The 18,965-nt window shown below is 51.6% G+C and overlaps 1 protein-coding gene across 8 annotated transcripts in view; it reads right to left on the minus strand.

Annotated features, from left to right (window-relative positions):
* GRIK4 (glutamate ionotropic receptor kainate type subunit 4) overlaps positions 1 to 18,965 on the minus strand; it is a 205,275-nt gene that overhangs the window by 16,536 nt on the left and 169,774 nt on the right. For 4 of the 8 annotated variants that reach the window (XR_012838751.1, XM_075774522.1, XM_075774523.1 and 1 more), the window contains 3 exons: positions 12,850 to 12,957; positions 11,645 to 11,848; positions 2,506 to 2,619 (listed from right to left, as the gene is read on the minus strand). Coding sequence is in view for 5 of the 8 variants with exons in the window: in XM_075774522.1 (XP_075630637.1) it covers positions 2,506 to 2,619; positions 11,645 to 11,848; positions 12,850 to 12,957 (426 nt within the window). In the remaining 3 variants the exon portion in view is untranslated. Of the gene's footprint in view, positions 1 to 2,505; positions 2,620 to 11,644; positions 11,860 to 12,849; positions 12,958 to 15,591; positions 15,726 to 18,965 lie in introns of those variants that run through there. The other 4 variants (XM_075774529.1, XM_075774527.1, XM_075774526.1 and 1 more) reach the window with 3 other exon arrangements.

Raw genomic sequence — 18,965 nt, forward strand, 5'->3', positions numbered from 1 at the left:
GCCATCGTTGCTCACAGCCTCAATGCAGCAAAGCAGGGCTCGCCGCAGGGTGACCCGGCCTGGGAGATGCCCTGCATCTCCCTTGCAAGCCTGCCTGGGTCACTGGGCAGCTCCCCGACGCAAAGTCCTAACTGGGTCCTTTGTCGGGCAGCTGAAGACAGAGTCCTAACCAATGGCAGGGTACTATTTGCCAAACGCTTTTTAAGGCTGTAATTATTAATCCCGTTCAGTTTGGTAAACGCCTGAAGGGCAGGCTGGAACATGGCCGCGTTGCGTTCTCTGGTACCAGCACGAGCAGCAGATGGTCCCTGCCCTGAAGAACTTACACTCTAAGTAGATGTGTCAGACACATTTGTATTGAGATTGCACAGAGGCAGCAGCAAACGCCTTGCACTTATAGAGCAGATCACATGCAAACCCTGCACCAATATTCCTGTGTTTCCTCTGGAGGGAGTGACATACTGTTCAGGGAATGATGCCTCATTAAGGGACTCGCTGAAGGTTATGGTGCAAATCGGAGGCAGAGCACGCAGGGTACTCAATCGCCAAACTTTAAAAATGTATGTGAGAAAGCAAGAAACTCAATTATAATCCCAGCCAAGAGATGCTGGCAGAAACACCTCCCGGATCCATGGGCAGCTGGTGGTGTGAAAAAGCAAGCGTAGCGGGGAAGGGACAGTTACATTTGATTTCCAGGAGCTCGAACAGCCTGACCCTTTTTGATCAGTTAACTCATTGATCCTAAATTCTGCACATACCAGAGGAAACGGAATTTTAACCAGATTTTAATTACTTGTTTGTTCTCGGCAGGAGCCGCTCAGCACAGAGAGATGTATGCACACGTTTGTTTATGTTCGTACCAAACGCTGCATCCTTAACAGCCGTGCGAACGGAGGGGGGGGGCTGGGAGAGGCAGCTTTAATCGTTTTGTCCTTTTGGCTGCTATTGTTGAGCTGACGGGAAAACAATACTGTAATTCGCATCACACTCGGCACTGTACAGAGCACGTTTCCAAAACGCAGATTGGGAATAATACAACATCCTGTTGCGAAGGACCTGGATGCCAGAGCTCGGCTCCTGTGACACCAGGAAAGTGGGGGCTTTGCCTGGCCCATATGGGCGTAGCTGGGGAAAATCTGTCCTCTCCTGAGCTTCAGGAAAAAGCTAGAACAACAGAAAATGGGAATGCAAGAGAATCTGTAAGTATTTAAGACAAGTGTTGTCTAAGCAAAGACACGACACAAGGCCATCTACTTGCTTGCACACGTGAATCCCCTGGGCGGATTCACTGCTGCTCTGCCCCGAGCCACGAGCGCGTGTGTTGCTACAGAGCCACCACGTAATGCCTGACCTGCCTTTCGGGCGGCAGCGGCTAACGACGCTGCTGCTGCCGCAGGAGTTGCAAAAGATTATTGAATGCAACAGAGCGAGAACCAGGCCTAGTTGCTAAACAACAGCGTGCCTCCCTTCTCGCTCCTCCCTCGGCCAACGCAGAAACAAGAGGGTCTGAGAGCAGCTGTGCAAGGCAGGGAGCACCCTAGGAGCGAGGAACCTTCCTCGGGCTGCAGCGCCTGCTGATCTCTACGGTGAACAACCGAGAGGAAGCAAATGAGAAGGGCTGAGAGCAGAGAAACAGAGCCCACGTGGGGCAAGGAGCCCATTGCCCACGGCAGAGTTCAGCCTGCCGCCCTGGGGCAGTGCCCTGGGCCACTCCAGGAGTGCCATATTGCCCTTTTCCTGCCTGTGATTAAGAAAGCACAGGACCGATGTGCATGTAGAGCACTTAGAGGAGGTCACAGCAAAGAAAGCGATCCCAGATATCTTCCTGGCCTGATCTTATTCTCGGACCTGAGAAAGCAGCAAGGCCGCACACCACAGAGGCTGGGAACACGGCTGACGTTAGGGCATTTGGGCCCCTACGCCAACTAGGTGCACCCATCGGTGTCCTAGCTCAGCCTCCCTGGCAATCTCCCTCCACCGTAAATGCAAACGGATGGCGACTCCAAGCCAGGTTTGCTGCGGCAGAGGAGCCACCCAGCCACGCCGCTGGGCTGCACCCGTCCAGCGGCGCCTGCCCTTAGCACACCCCGCCGCAGCAGGCTCAAAGCCACAAAAAGCCGTCCTATGGCTTTTGCTGTGCCTGAAGCAGAACCAGACAAGCTGACACCTGCCCACACTTCCCCTGGTAGCACTGATCTGGCAGGGCTCTGGATCATGGCCCCCCACCGTGCCAGAGAAGCATTCCTCTGCCCAGGGAGGATGGGGAAGGGGAGCCAGCAGGCCTGCGGGAGGGGGTGGGGTGGGGTGTTGAACAACAGCAATTGGATTCATCAAGCTGACAGAAAGCAGAAAAACAGTGAAAAGAAGAAAATAAAGGTCGAGCACATTTGCGTTTAAATAAGAAACCAAAATATTTTTATGAGTTATTCATTTTTCTTCTATAACTAGGCAGGTTTGCATGCAAATAATGGAGGGACATAAACGGTTATAAACTAAGTCTCTTACCATATGAACTCGGTAGAGAATGCTAATTCCCAAAGTCATGAACGGCTTAGAGAAATCAATCACCTTCTCCCGCTCCGCCGTAATCGTCAGCCCAGCCACGGCCAAATCAGCTTTCTGGAGAGAAAGGAGAGCAGAGAAGATCAGGACCCTGAGCCCGGGAAAGGCACAGGGCAGGGAAAGCGGCAGAGCCATGTCTGGGGCCATGCGAGACACCTGCTCCTGGAGGATGCAAGTCCCATTTTCTGGAACAGGCACATTTGCTGCAGGGCAAAACCCCGGGTCTGTGGAAACCGCAGGAGTTTTGCCGGTGACGTCCGTGAGTCCAGACTGTGCTCCTGCACTCCTCTTCCCTGGCTGGGTTTCACATAAGTCCCACTCAAACACACTCCAAGCTTCAACCCACTTTGTGCTCCAGGCCATTGCTCCGCGTTTTTCTTTTCTTCGTCTGTGTGTTTTTATCTCTATACTTACAAGGTGGAAAAGCACAAAGCTCCCAGTGAGGAGCCTCCTGTGCCAGCAGCTGTACTAGCCCCTGCCCCAAGTGCTCACAGCCTAACGGCCATTTTATTAATTGTCTGCTTTAAGACCCAGCAAAACAGGAGCCATCAAGACAATCAATATTGTACTAATCCAAGGAAGATACAACCTCCCCCTTCCAAAGCCCCCGTTGCGCACAGCTGTCCCCTTACTTACTTGCAAGTGCCATAAGTAGCCAAGCATGACAATGCAGCATCACTACCCCCGTACCCCGAGTCATGAAGTTAACAAGCCTGCCAACCCCGGACTTCCAAAATTGCAGATCGGTCTCCAAAAAATTCAGAGGATTGGCATAAAAATTTCCAGATTGACTTGCAAAGCAAATGAGATTAGGGGAAAAAAAATAAAAAGAATTTCTTTCAGTGTTAATACCCTTGTAATACAGATAAGGGATTTGAATTTTAAATATTATTTTTATTACTATAGCTCTTTTAATGTCTGTAATTGCTTTCTGTAAAAATGAAACCTTCTCCATTCCCTTATACATTTGTTTGCCTGCTTTGCAGGATGATGATTAGGCAAGTGGAAAAAAGAGAAGGGGGGGAGTGTAGAAAAGCTATTTGCACTTGTTGTCCCTGAGTTTCATAAGGTCTGTGCAGAAGCCAAGGCATCATCAGGCCCCAAGACCCCGTAAAACACGCAGCTTATCTCCCTCGATCCATGCGCTAGTTGTAAATGCGTCGCACAAGGCAAATTTGCGAGTGCATCACTCTTACCATGCTCTCTGACCCTGCTGCTCTTGCATAATTTTCCTTAAGAGAAAGAGGACTAACCACCTCCTGGCAGAGCTCTGCCGGGGGGCGGGGGGGAGGTGTCTTTCCGCCGCTCCGGCTCCATCTGACTCCCCCACCTACGGGAGGAAGGGCCAGTGAAAGGTTGGAGTTGCAAGAGGGAAGAGCAACGGTGCTGGAGCCGGCAGGAAGAAGGAAAGGGAAAAGAAAGGCAAGGTGATCTGCAAGCCTGCCCAGTAAGGGGGGTCACGGGGAAGGTGTTATTTCACAGTCCATGCAGGACTGCTTTATTGGACAAGCCCCGTGCCAGACTTTTGCAATTGTTTCCAAGCAGCTACTACGGATTCCTAGGAGGTTCAGGCTGCAATGAATTATGAGCTAGGGAGAATTTCTGCCTAGCCAGACATTTACCCATGAGGCTTTTAAAAGGCACCAATGATCGCAATGTGGTGTGTGAGCAGTTGAGCTCTATGTAAACATCGGCAGATTACTAAGATGGGATCAGTTCATCTGTGGAACATGGCATGTGAGGAATTTTATCCACCAGAAAAGCCTAAAGCTTCCTTGTCTATACTTACATACCTCTCTTGTCTATACTTAAAAGGGTTTGCAGGTACTATTGTCCTAGGAAGAGCTCTCCCAGCGAAGCCCCTTGTGAAGATAGAGCTTATTCTAACACCAGATTTCTTCTCCCAGCTCTCCAAACTGAATACAATTCTACCAGCAAAGTCATAGACTAAATAGATGGTAAACGTGCCGCATCAAAGGCGCTTCGTGCAAAAGCTCTAAGGACATCTCCTCTCCCATCCAGGGGCCAATACAAAGGCGCTGCTGAAAGGAGCAGTGCAGTCCCCAGGTTTACCCAGCTAAGTCACCATCCCTCGCCTGCCCCCACCTTCTCAGGGGTGGGACGTGGGTGCCGTCAGGGAACTCTGTGCACTCTGGTTATTCCCCCAAGTATCGTCCTTTGGGAACCTTCCAGATCACGTAGGCAGCAACATCTTGAAAGCTGCTCTTCCCTACGCAAAATATAACGTGAACGCATCCCCCTGCCTTTGCCTGCGGAGCAGAAACCCAGTGCAGCAGCGCGGCTTTCCCCGGGAACACAAGTTTTGTGCCCAGGTCCCTTCTCTCATCTCCAGAGGGTCCTACCATTCCATTGGAGTTGATTTCCTTCTGCTCATTCCCCGTCTGGTCAACTTTTGTCCTTTCAGGACTTTTGGCAGCATCAGAGCTACAGCAGCTCGCAGCCTGCACACGCACGTCTGCCTTCTCTGCCAGAGCTCCCTGCAGCAGAGACCCGGCTCCTCGTGCCTTTAGCTGGGGCTGTGCTCTGTCAAAGACTCACTCTCTCTCTCTCTGCAGGCTCACAAGTCCTGCAAGTTGAGAGCTGATCTCTGGCAGCAATAAACTTTGATCTGGGAATGGCATGCAATGTATTATCTGCCTGAGTATCACCCATTTCATGCTTTTGACTTTGCTTCCTGACGTTCACAAAACTTCTTGTGATTCACTGAAGTCAGTGTATCTTAGTTACACAGGAGCTCTGCAAATCCGAGTGGTCTCCAGCCCTCCTCACCTGAGCACGGGCAGGAGTTGGCATTTTATGGGCTAAACAATGCAGTGGGGGAAGAAATGGATTTTGCTTTGTGCTTCTGCGCTCTGTCTGCAACCGAGCTCTGGGGAAAGGGAAAACAGGAGGCAAAGGATGGGGGGAAGAGGGGGCAAACGCTGCTTGATTTTCATCCTTCCAGCACAGTTGCAGCTATAAATGTCAGCGTGAAATAGGCTTAGGAAAAGACCCAGAGCATTTTGGGAGTAGAGACAGACGCTTCTTTAACAGAGCACTGCTTAAACAAGGCCAAACTCTTGCTAGGCGAGAGGAAGCCCAGGTGGGCTGGTGTCTTGAGATAAAAGCATGAGCTGCCACCACCATACCTGGCATTAGCCGTGGGATCTGCCTGCATTAGCAGACAGGCTCATGCTGCCACTGGAAAGGATGTTAAACACGGGGGCTGAGCTGGGCTCCTGAAGAGGAACAACAATTAAGCAGCCTTAAGAAGCAAATTGCAGGGACTGCCAGTCCGGAGTAGGCGGCCGCCTCCTCGCTGCGGATGCTGACAAGGCTCATCTCGGCACTAATGGTGATGAATGGGGCCTGACGTCAGCCCTCAGCCCGGGCACAGAGGATCCTGCCAAAGCGTCCCGCGGCACTGGGGATCGGACGGGAGACCGGCCCCGCAGCGGCTCACAACCTCCTGTCAAGGTACTGAAACAACACACAGCGAGAAAGTCCAAGCGGTGTAAGGCTTTGGGCTGTCTCCGTGTCAAACACAGGGAAAACAAGCCTGAAGGACGGCTCTGGGAGCACAAGGCTGGGATTTCTTCCAGGAGCAGGAGTCCCTGACTTGAACGGCACCTTGGATGCTACATCCCCTGGGTGCATATGAGAGCGCCCTTCTCACCAGCGCTGCCCACAGAGCACTGCTGACAGCGTGGCCGAGGCCAGGGAAAGCTCTTTCTTACACTGCCCTCGTGCTTGGAGGGCCTTCTAGAAAGCTGAAATCAGTGCTCAGGACCCACTGACCTGCCCACTATTACCCCCCCATTGCAGACCTGTTGGCATCAGCGCTGCTGCTGCAGATGCTCACCCTGCTGGAAACCCGTCTGAATGTGGTACTGAGCACCTGGCTGGAGGTGATCCTGCTCTGCACAGGGGTTTGGATCTCAGAGGTCCCTCTCCAACCTCTGCTATTCTGTGCAGCTCTGCAAAATAAGCAGCGGCCACTGCACGGCACTTTGGCTGCAGCCAGCTCGCCTGGGCGGCAGCAGCCAAACTGCCGTGGCAATGAGAGAGCAGTCTCTCTGCATCTGCAGAGCTGTCCCACGGCACGAAGGGTACAGCTCGGCCGCCGGATCAGTGTACTGATTGCTTCTGCTCCAGCTGCCCAGCTGATCTGACAGGAGCTATTTCGGGTTGTGCAGCTCCTCCCTCTGGAGCGAGCAGCAGCCAGGTTGTGCGCTTGGATGCGTATTCTTGCGTTTGAAAGCAGGGCCAGGTGAGGGTCACTCAAAACTGGTGTTTGGGGCTTTTTTAAGGACGTGCATGAACTCTGTCATATGAAAAGTGACAGCCTGGAAGCCCCAGAGGCTACAGTCCTCCACTGAAGCCACAGTCAGGGATTGGATGACCAGCAATCAAGTGCAGATATCAGCCTTAAGCCTTCCTTCACGCGTGTTTCTTCACCTGGACTATCTATAAGGGTGGGAGGAAAAAGTCTGTGCCAGGTGTTCACCATGCCTGTGGCCAAAGCCAGTTAAGGTGAAGCACCAGGAAAGGGGACCCTAAGCCTGCAGGGAACAGCAGTGAGACCTAACCAGCTCATGCCACACCCAGCTGTCCTGCGTGCAATTTTGGCAAAACCGGCAGCGTGATGCAAATCTCTCTGCCTATACCTTCGCTGTGTTTGCTCAACAACCCACGCTCCCTCGCTTCCCCACTCCCCCTCACTCTCCACCCTCTCAAGCCCCACCATGTCACACTTGCCAGCGCGACAGCGTGCAAACAGACGCCCCCCCCCCCCACCCCTTCACCCACGCACAGCTTTTCTCACTGAACACCAACACCCACGGCCGAGCGGAGAGCAGGACTCTGCCAATTTTGAATTATCTTCTCCCTCCTTTCCTCTTCCTGCCATTCCCCATCTTTGGAGCAGTTGAAAGCCTCTCATCGTAAAGCACCAGCAAGGAAGCTGGAAAAAACATCAGCCCAAAGCTTTAAGGTCCTTTCAGTTCCTGGTGCTGCTCCTGAGGCCGGACCCTTCCACAAAATGGACAACTTCATCTCCCTCACTTTAAAAAGAACGTTGACCACCACTGATCCCAGCCAGATTCAAACCACTGACACCGATGCCAAAGATCCAGCATTATTCCACAGCATCTCACTCCCCAAATGATCCTGCACAGAAGGGAAGAGCAGGAGCTGGCTGTCTCCAATCCCCACTCCACGCACCTCCATGCTCCAGCAGCACCAGCCTCACCCAAACACGCTTGGCCCTGGAAACACTCACGGATCTGCTGTGTTACCATCACCAAACGCAGTCTGTTATTTAAACAATGCCAAAGGAAGCCTGGGCAGCTGATACACACAGTCTGCATGGAGCGTGCTCCTGCCAGGGCTGCTTTGTCCTTCCTGGCCCCTGCACCCTGCCGCAGGTGAGCGAGCCAGGTCCTCTGCGGAGAGGACCATCACCCAGCCAGCCAGAGTACGGATCCCAGCTGCATCAGAAGGAAGTTGCTCTTCCCTCTGCAGAACTGCAGCGTCGGATTCCTGCCAACAAAGCTTCCTGGCAAAAGCAAACCACACCATCTCTCCCCAGCTCAGCTCGGCATTCCCGAGATGGGTAGATTCAGGAACTGCTGCTGAGGGATCTCTCAGACACAAGCCCATCTCCTCAGGGAGGAGCAAGGCAGCTGAGCACCAAGGGCTCGCTGCGAGCTGAGGTAAAGGCACTGCGCACAGCCACCATGGCACTATGCTACCAAGACAGCAAATACAGGCGTGGCAGAACAAGGAACAAGGAGAAAGCTGTCATGTTGCCTTGAAAATACATTCGTTGGCTTGTATCAGACTAGCGAATTTAGCTCGAGGACGTGCTAGAGAGAGAAAGAGAGAAAAGGAAGACCAGACAACCATCGGGGCTCCGAGCCAGAGACTGTACTGCAGCGGAAGGAGCAAGATGTAATTCTTCCAGCCCTATTGTCCCCTAAGGCTCTGACGCCAAAAAATAGGAGACAGGAAGATTTGCTGTTCCCCCTTGTTTGCTTGTTAGGGATAACACGCATGTACGGTGTCAGCGGAACTGCTGGAGACTGCACTTGTCCGTGCCAGAACCAGGAAGGCTACCGGGGGGAACCTGCCCTGGCCAGAGAGCGGCTTTACTCCCCTGCTCGCTGAAGGAATGAGCGGGGTGTTCAGCCTCCCTGCCCCGGATGCACAGAGGGACCAATTAGCTCAGCGTTTTCTACGTCTGTGACATCTTTCGCTAAAGAATGGGCTCGAGTCCTTCCAAGTGATTTCTCCCAAGCCAAATCTCCATCACAAAGTTTACAGGTTTCCTGATCTGACAACAAGTCAGACTGCTGACCTAGACGCAGGAGTCTCTACAGCTCTTCCACTAATCCCCCAAGCCATCCCAGTCCCCTCTTCCTTAGCTCCTAATTAGTTTTGTGAGCAGGTCGATAAGATATGTACTGGTGAATTTCGGTCAACAACAAATTTATGTTTATATAGCATCCTTCTCAATCATATCATAGTACACAATTAGCTGCAATATAATTTTCAGCACTTAAGAATAAATCAATAGCTGGTTAATTTACAAGCAATACAATGAAACGCTTTTCCCATACAGCCTACAGTCGCTCTGAGGAGATTCAGTGCCACGTGGGGACTAAAGAGGCAAAAAAAAAATACCGGAATGGTATTGCACAGAGCTGGATAATTTCCTGATCTTCTGGTCCTGCACACTTAGTGCGTGTGAGTCAAACCTCACTTCCTGACAGCTGATCAGGGTCAAGAAGGAATCACTTTCCTACAATAATGCAGCACTGCACAATGAGACAGGCACGGGGCTTTTATTCTGGGTAGGATTTGGGAAGTTTTGACCCGTGTGACAGGTTTGCGTCCCAACTAATGCTCTCTGTGTGCTAAAGGCTGTATGGAGAACAGTGCCCAAGGAGTAACCTCACTGAAAGAAAAACGCACATGCCCAGCACAGGATCTGCTGGCTCTTCTGCTCTGAGTGGTCCACAAGTGGGACAAGGGATGAACAAGTGGCTGGAACCAAGGACAAACCACCTTGGGGGCTAACTGTCAAGGCAGGAGAGGAACCCCTTGGACAGGGAAATGACCTCAGAATGCAACGTCCCCAGCAGCCCCGAATAAACACAACAGCATGCGACGGGACAGATCTGCCCTGGCTGACCTGATCCAAAGTGCCAGTCCCTGGGCCTGATCAAAAAAACTCGCTGAAACCATTATAAAGACTCTACAGGGACTAGAAAGAACAAAGCAGAAAGCACTTTTTCTCTTCTCCAATTTTTGATTTAGCCTCACACAGACTTTGCCAGCTCTGCCCTGCTGAAGCAGAAGTAAAAATCCTCCTAAATAAGGCTCGAGCTGCCGAAGAAACAAACGGTTTCCATGTGAAGATGAAGTTAAAAACACTTATTGCTGCAGAAAAACAACCCTCCAGAAGCTCCCATTTAATGGGGAGGCACTGCCACGGTTAGTAGGCCAAGAATTTGATGTCTGTTCCCTCCCTTTGTTTGCATAGATCACACGCTGCTCTCTGCGCCTTCCTTCTTGCCTCCCAAAAGAAACGCTGCAGAATTGTAATTGTGTGTGTGTGTGTGTGTATATATATGCACACAGAGAGAGATATGTATAAAAACTATGCCAATAGCCCAGAGCATTTGCAAACAACCATACAGAAGGCTCTTTAAAAGAAGCAGACGGAGGTGGGATCTCAGCTGGCATCGAGAGCTATCGCTCCGCCGGGAAGGGTGACCCGGGAGACAGACTGCTAGTTCAGGAGGGCTCTCCAGTCCTTGCCATGCTCTGTCCCTGACCCTCAGCAAGTCTTTTAGCCCTAGAGTTGTCCCACCTGACTTCAAACAGTTAAAGCTCCTAAGGTAGGACGAATGTCAGCCAGGTCCCTTTTGCCATCCAGGGAAGAAGCAAATGGATGTTAGTGGGCATCTTCTAGAGATGCTTGCTTGTCTCCCGCAGCCGGGAGGAAAGCTGTGGCAGGAGCCCCAGATCCCTGCCTAGAGCCGCAGGGGATGGATTTGGCCCTCGTTCCTCTGCTTTGCAGGAGGACACGCCACTGTTGTGAGGAAAATGATGGGGTGGTTCGGGGGCTCCTCTCACGCAGCAGTGTGGATTATCATAAATACACCTCACTGCGGATTTCCCACCAGCTGAGAAACTGTCGCTGGGTTCTCACAGGCGCTTCAGTAATAACAAGGCAGGGTAGAAATCGGTGAGTGAGGAAGTATTGGTTTAAATAACATCAATCTTAATGTTAGCTTTGGCTAAGCCTATTTTACTAAGGATCTCTGAGCGTTTCGTGAACTGGATGTTAAGCTTCAGGATCCCTGGGGAAGGACTCCCTTTAGCTGCAGAGGAAAACAAAGAGCAGGGAGGGGGGTGCAGGATGATTGAGCACACACGTACACAGAAGTGTTGTCAAACCCAGCAAAAGCATTCAGCTTTCAGTCTAGCTGCTGTGCAGTAACACGGCGAAACAGAGCCATGCAAAAAAATCTCAATCCACACACTTCAAGCAAACAAAAAAAATGTTCCTCTCCAAAAACAATACTCAAAGTCAAGGATCTGAAATGAATCTGCCAAAACTTTTCTGAGTAGAAATGTGATTCTTGCTTCCCTCCCAGTGTGTTTTTTGTAAGTTTTTTTTCAGCTTCTACCAACCCCTGCCAGAGCCCACATATTTTCCTGTTTCAAGTTTTTGTTAGTTTTTCCACTGGAAAAAAAATAACCCATTCTGTATCGAGCTCTTGCGCAGGGACCCCAGAGTCCAGGCCTCCCTCCCACCGAAGCGAGCACCCCTGAGAGCGCCCAGGAGCCCCGACTCCTGCTTTGATGACTTGGCACGCTGTGACATCGACACAACAAATACATCTGCCATTGGGAGAACACATTAAATGGAGAACTTCTGGTCAAAGTCTCACAAAATGGACTGAAAACCCCCATCCATCCTTAACATCCTGGAGCACTTCATAAAGCATCAGGGCTTTTCTTTGCCAAGTCCCACTAGAGCACAGTTAAAAAGAGCAGCTAATTCACTTACCCGAGCAATCAGCTCCCCGACCATCCCTGTCCACGTGCCGTTTGCCTCAGGGACTCCATACACACCATCGCCAACGAGGTGGATCTTATAGTTGAAACGCAGGATCTCTGCCAGCTCCTTCAGCATGTCCACGCAGAAGCCCTCGTAGCGGTCGTTGCCTTCCAGCTCCTGATGGTTCCACTTCAGCATTAAGTAAGGGTTTTCCTGCATTGAAACTGGGCAGCTGTCATTCCCATCTTAGCCGAGGCATCCCACCAGCACGGCGCTGAGCGTGGGGCAGAGAGGGCAGTGGGCTCCCTGGCACCCAGGCCAACCTCCCGCCCCAACAGATCCCTCTCAACCAAGGTATGAGAGATTTGGAAAGCTAGTTTGGGAACTCAGGTGGTGTAAAGCTAGCAGAGCTGTTTCTGCACTGGTATTCATTGGCCCCTGCTGTGTCAGGGATGTGTTGGCGGTGCAGCACATTTATCCCAGTTTAGGATATGAAGCAGAGCTAAAGGATCATGCTTCGGGGGCTCTTTCCAACTGGCATACACTAGAGCAGCCCAGCGACTGCTCTGAGTTACGGCAGGACATAGAGATGCCAGCCTCTCTTGGCATATAGCCACTTCTCCAGTTTGTCCCCCTTTTCAACAAACTTTGTGGGACATGAGGAAATAGTGCCCCAGAGTTCTTCAGGATTTTGAGTGTCTTTAAGGAAGGAGCAGAGCCACTGGAAAAAAAAAATCATGGGACAGACAGCACCTGGAAGGGGAATTTGTTGAATAAGGGCAGTGGCACCTGTAGATGTGAAGTCTTAATTCATAAAAAGTTGTACCCATCTTGGCCAATTGCAGTAATTTTATGGGTAGAAGGGATAAGTGTCCCTTCCAACTTACCAGCTGTACGCAAAACAAGAGCATCATTCAGAGATAAATGTAAAATGGCAACTTATCCCCATCCCAGCCCTCTCCCCAGCTGCTTCTGAACTCATCAAATATCATTTCCATATGAAACATCAACTTGAGTTTAATTACACTGTCACGAATTGTCCTCAGTGCTGTAATTAGAGATTTGATCGTCTGTTCTTTATGAAATCAGTGCAATGCTGCATGCTGGGGGCCAAGGGGGGGTAGGAAGAGGGAGTAATATTCTAGCTGATTGACACCCCTAAGCGTTGCGTTGGCAAAGAGCTAATAGGAACTGTAGGTGACCCCCTCACTTACCAGGATGGTGGTGACAATGAGCGTGGTGTTGAACAGACTGTCTGATATGTTAGAGGAGAAGATCCTGTTGTCCATGCTGAGTCCTTCAGAAACGTGCCAGTGGCCGATCTGGAGAGATAAACAGCACAATAAGGGAATTTACAGGGCAAAGTACTGTGCGCATCCGCCATATGGCTCTGGTGACTGACGACCATCAAGCTGGCCCTGGAAGAGATGCTTATGAATGCTCCATTGCCTTTACAATGCACCCCTGCAACAGGCCGGCAGAGAGATTAACCTGCTGGTGCACGGCCCCAGCACACCTCCACCTGCATTACAACGCCAAAAACCTGTCCCTGCTCGCGGTGGGCACTGCTTTCCCACGCATCTCAGCAACGCCCCGCACCACGAGAAAGCCGTGCGGTGGGCAGCTGCCTGAGGCTCACGGCAACCAAGCGGCCTTCTGCGTTGTCCCTAAATGCCACTAAGATGGGTCCATTTTACCCAGCGGTCTCCACGCAGCCAAACCTGCACGCTCATCCCTCCCAGCGTGGTGCAGCTGGGACCCTCTGCCATCCCTCACGCGAAGGCACGGCAGCTCGGTCACGGCCGCGGGGTGAAGACTCGGTCGTCGCTCTCAGCCTGGTGCATTTTGGCTGACCCTTTCACCTCCTTAGTTCTCCAGAGGCCAACTCCTAAAGGGGACGGGGTACAGAGGCGCTTCACGGGAGGCTGCCGGAAAGTCAGCGCTATAGCCGGGGCCTGGCTCGGCTGCACCATCCCGCAGTGAGACCCAAGCACCAGCACCCACTGCAGGGTCAGCGCTACGCCCAGGTTTGATGACACTGAGCTCTTCACACGGGTGCCCTCTGTTACACACACAGCCTGGAAGAACTTCAGGAAGTGCCGAAGTCTCACGATTTCACAGCGAAAGCCCAGAAATGGGCAGACGAGATTCCTGCCTCACACTGTCTCTATAACTTTGAACAAAGGTTTCACCTGCCTGAAAGCGAGCAAAACCTCCCGCTGTCCTCCTGCGAGCGTCACTGTCATTAAAGGCTGATACAGGCACTGCGAGTTCCTTGGAGGAAAGCGTCGCTTCACAGGGAGTATGACAGCGTCGCAGATTCCACTGCAATCCCGGAGCAGCAGCGCTGATGCGGGGCAGGCGCCTTCCAGCCTTGACCAGCAACTCCACCTTGGCGGCAGGTGGTGAAACGAAGCCACGTTCTCAGCAGTGCTGCACCGTGACTCATCTCCTCCTTCTGCTGTAACGGATGCCAACTACTATGATTAAGTACCTCCAAACCCTTTGATTCAGGCTCATCACACCCAACAGCTCCATGGACAGACTAATTCACCCATCCAAGCATCAGTGTCACTGCAGCAAACCTAATTCCCACTGCCAGTGGCGGGGACCAGTTCCCCAGCGCTTGGGAGGACATCGTGACTCAGCTGTGACGCAATGGAAGCAGCCGCTGCCTTCAGCCAGGGGGAGGAATATTCAACAAAACCTAATTTTAACTTCAAGAGCCTAATCTCCCTCCCTCAGAGCTCTGAGCAGGGAGATCAGCACCTCCAGCAGCTTGTTCGGAGCACGCAAATTATGCTCCCGCTCTCCTATGCTCCCTAAAAAGCCTCTGTTTTTTCTTATGGATAGACCAGTGGCTGAGGGAGGCCAGCAACCTCCGAGACCCCTTTTCTCTCCTTTTTCTCCTGCAAAGCTTCTCTGCCTCCGCCAGGTCCCAGCCCTCTGCATGCTGAACTGCCAGCCACAGCCGAAGCTCTCTGACACCACTGCAGCGAGCTGCCATGGCCCTAAGAGGTAGTGGGTGACCCTGACGCGCATGGGCGTCTTCGTGGCTCCTTGTAGCCAGAGCAAATCCGTTCCCGGTTCCCTTGTGCTGACACAAGCCGTCTCAGGCGCTGTCGGTCTAAGGCAGGTTATCCTTGTGCTGTGCCACGGTTGTCAGGGTGGTAGGAACAAATCGATTTCTCTTCCGTCAAAGAGTAATCTTATCATGTTCAAAGAGGTGGGTGGAAGGCGATGCAGAGCTACGGGCCAGGCGGGTGCACCGCCACAGAAATGAATGGGAGGCATGCTGATTTACACCGCCCCAGGATCGACTCCACGCACTCAGTTGCTTTTCTTGGCAGTGCTCTGCCTCTGGCATGACTGATGGCTCGAGGACTTCAGAGTCACTTCCCAGCTCGTGCATCTGAGCCAAACACAACCTGAAACTGCAGCCATGCTGCTACACTGTCGGCAGACTGAATTGCTCTGGACGTTGAGGAAAGGGCCAAGTCCTTTCTTCCTCATGGCTGTCGGTGTAAATCTGGCCATCAGAAAACTGGCCACCTGCGAGGAGTCCCAAATCCAGTCTCCTCATCGGTAGGCACGGGGAGCAGTGGGAAGTGCAAACAGGACAGCTTACGCTCGACGGCTCTGCAGAAGGAAAGCAGGCGGGGAAAGTAAAGGACAGTCACGCGCATGCCTGCTCTCCTCCCCAGCTGGAGTCGAGGCACGGGGAGGCAGCAGCGCAGGCAGAGCCCCAGGGGGTCTTGTTTACTCTGCAGATAACACAACAGAGATTATTCCTCGGAGCTGTCAGCCCAGCCCCTTTGCCAACATTAATAACGCTCTGCTAAAAGCACCTGTCACCGTGTGGACCTCTGAATGTGTTGGAAGCATTAACCCTCGGAGGCTCCCCACCAACAGGAGAGCACTGGGGGGTTATTAGCCTCACCTGACAGTCAGGGAGATGGAGGCACAGTGACGGAGTCTCAGAGCAGGCCGGGAGCAGATCTTGGGCATCCTGTTCTCCTGACAGCTTGCTGTGGCTTAACTACCATCAAGCTTGTAGCATCACGGTGACGCTGTAGTGCAGGACTCATTTCTGGGAAAAACAGTCCCAAATTGGGAGATTTACCATGTACTTCATGGACAGGGAGTCCTTGAAGCACAGCTTTAACTGGCCTGCGCAGGGTCTGCGTCGGTGCGATGGGACGGATTTATCCCGGCTGCGTTCCCCAGCTCCGCACAAAGGTGCTTGCCTCTCGCTGTGATTGCTGAACAACAGACCCTCTGCAGCAATTGCCTCTCTGAGTGAGCGATCAGTCATAAACATTGCCTAATTTTTTTTCTCCCAGATTTCACAACCAGAGATTAGTGACAGATTAACTTTAATTTTAACAGCCCTCACTGTTTCAAATTTGTCCCTCCCCTGCTGGCATACTGAGACTAATTGACTGCCTCCTCCTCTGACAGCGCAGTGGGTTTGACCTTGCTTTTAACGCAGCACCAAAGCCAAACACTCCCATGCGCCGGGGTATTTCCACCCCATCCTGGCTCGTGCCAGCTCACCACTGTCCCCCTCGCAGTATGATAAAGCCACTAATTGACTCCTCACGCTGCTCGCTGTTTCTGAAGTGTAATGTGTCAGAAGGTGTCTGGGATCCTCAGATCTCTCCCTTTCTTGCAAGATGGATGTCAAGGTGATTTTAATCATCTCTACCTACGTATAAAGAGCCTCTGAAAAACAGAAAGCATACTCATCTGCAAAATGTGTTAGAAAACAATCAAATGCTCTACACAGACTTGGATAAGATGATCCTGTTGTTAAGGCTCTGGACTAGGACTTAAGAGTTTTTAGGACTCGAGAGTTTTTAGTAGAGGATGTGATTGGTCTGTATAAATACACCAGGTGGAGGAGGTCCATAGCAAAGAGGTAGAACAGCTTTTGAAGCTAAAATAATAGCGCTGGCACAAAAAAAAAAAAAAAAAAAAAAAAAAAAGATATAAACCAGCCAGAAATAAACAGGCTGAAAATTAGAAGAGGGTTTCTAATGATCAGAGGAGCTGAAGAAGTGATGGCATACCTTTCCCAGAAGGGCAACACATCAACCTGGTTGCAAGTTGGAGCTCAATACCTTTGCAAGAGGGATTGTACACCCTCGTGGCAGGTGACAGCCTGGATGGAGAAAGTTCCCTCCATGTCCTCACGCTGCAGACCCCCACGGTGCCATCTCTGCACCTCCCTGCACTCAGCCCCTCTGCCTCCGCCAGCCCTGCTCTGCCCATCCTGCCTGCAACGCCTGCAAGCATCTCGAGGCAGGAGGCCTGTCTTGTTACAGGCAGGGAGCAAACACATAGACCCAGTGCAAAGCAGCCCAAGGAGCCCAGAGCCTGGAATAAGCAAGGAAGCGCCACTGCTTATGACTCTGCCCCATCCCCACAGGCAGGCAAGGTCCCTCAGATTAGCTGCTCTAAAAAAGGCATTATTTGGATCAGTGACACTTAAAGATTTCACATCTCTGTAGAAAATCACCGGCAGCTAACGCGATGCAAGTGGGGCATTCCCAGCTCGCTCCTTCGAACCTTCGGCTCCTCTGTTCAGACGCAGCCACGTTAACGATGTCCGGGCTTTCAAGCTCCTCATGGCATGAGATAACAAAATACCACTCAAGCTAATGATTTAAATGAAGTCTTCTGCTCAGTGCCCCACAGGCCTGAATGGCAGCTGATGACAGGGAGAGATGACAGGGCAAGACCTCTCCATAAGCTTCAGAGGCACCACAGGTACTTAGCACCCCCACTCCCCAGCTGAACATTAAGGTAAAGCCAGTCCTGAATACGGATGTGTTAAAACAGGCAAAACCACCACTGCAACAAACCCAGATACCTTCTGGGCTCTGATTAGCAAGCACTGTCCTACAGATTACATTCATCACCTCTCCTCCTCCGTGTCCCCTGGAAAAGGAAGGAGTGCAAAATGCTATCAACTTCTCAAGTCTGCGTTTGGAGAGCCTTGTCAGCACTAAGAGAAAGACACCGTGCCAGGAGAAGAAACAATTCAGTAGGTACTTGGTACATAGTGCCTTCATTGGTCCAAAGGGGAAGGAATTTGGGGGCAATCTTGGCAGGGAAAAAGAAGTAAAACAAATGAAAGAAAGCCCTCAGGGGACGCTGCAAAGGTCTGCCACGTGGTTGCAATTCTCAAGGACACTAATGCAAGACTGATGCCAGCAAGGCAAACAGGCAAAAGCTTCCCCCCCAGAAGTTAGCATGGGACACGGAAGGCCAGCTATTAAAATCCATACAAAACCATGACACACGCACACAACCCATGCCTGAGCCCACGCATCACCCCCCACGATCCCCTTCCTCCCTAGACGTCCCCTTCAGATAACATGATTGGCACCTGGCATAGCCCAGGCGGGGCCTGATGGTGGCACGCATCGAATGCGCCAGGTCCTGGGGGGCAAAAGACATTCAGCTCTTGGCAGGATCTGTCCCAGAACTCTTGCTGGGGGTAACAGCTAAAGAGGAACGAGTCCCATCGAGACTGATTAGCCATTTCTAAGTTAAAGAGGTTTGATGTGGCGGGGATTGCGGAGGGTCTCAGAGCTATCGGCTGGTAACTCATCTGTGTCTCATCAACATACCAATTAGACACCCGGTCACTTCTGCTGCTCTGTCTCAGGACACCAGCAGAGCCTTGAGCTAAAGGGCGACTAATCGGCTGCACCTAGGGCCAGGCGAGAGTGAGGGGTCACAGCAGAGCTGGGGACAACGTGCTTCCCCTACCCACCCTGCCTCTTCGCCTTCCCTGGGGCTGCAATCACAGCCCTTCTTCATTCCCTTCTCCTGTTAGGCTGCCAAAGCTTACCTCTTGGTTTACTGCAAATCACTGTGCTGAAACCGGAGGGGTGTGCTGCAATGTTTTTTAAAGGGGCAAAGAAAGGGAAAAAATAAAAAAGATGACATTTACAAACTCAGTCCTTGTCAGATCTGTGGATCACCAACACATTAATGAGTCTGTGCTTTATCGCGCATCCTATGAACAGAGAGCAGCTCTCATATGGCTGGGGAAAAATTTCCACTAGTTAGGCTAAATCAGGAAAAGACACGTTTGGTGCGTTACATAAATGTATTAAAAATTGGATGTCAAAAAGCCCTGTCTCTCCTTGCCCAAAAGCAACAGCAAGTTAGAAAATCTAAGTGTCTCTAATTTGTTTGCTGGCTGGATCAGCTTCAAAATTTGGAGAATTCTCTACCAAAGCTGATGAGCTGGAAGTCCCTGTGGCTTTGATAGATGGAAGGAGAGCAGGGGAGAGAGAGAGAAGGAGAGAGAGGG

Source organism: Balearica regulorum, chromosome 23 (genome assembly GCF_011004875.1).
Source record: "Balearica regulorum gibbericeps isolate bBalReg1 chromosome 23, bBalReg1.pri, whole genome shotgun sequence".
Lineage (NCBI taxonomy): Eukaryota > Metazoa > Chordata > Aves > Gruiformes > Gruidae > Balearica > Balearica regulorum.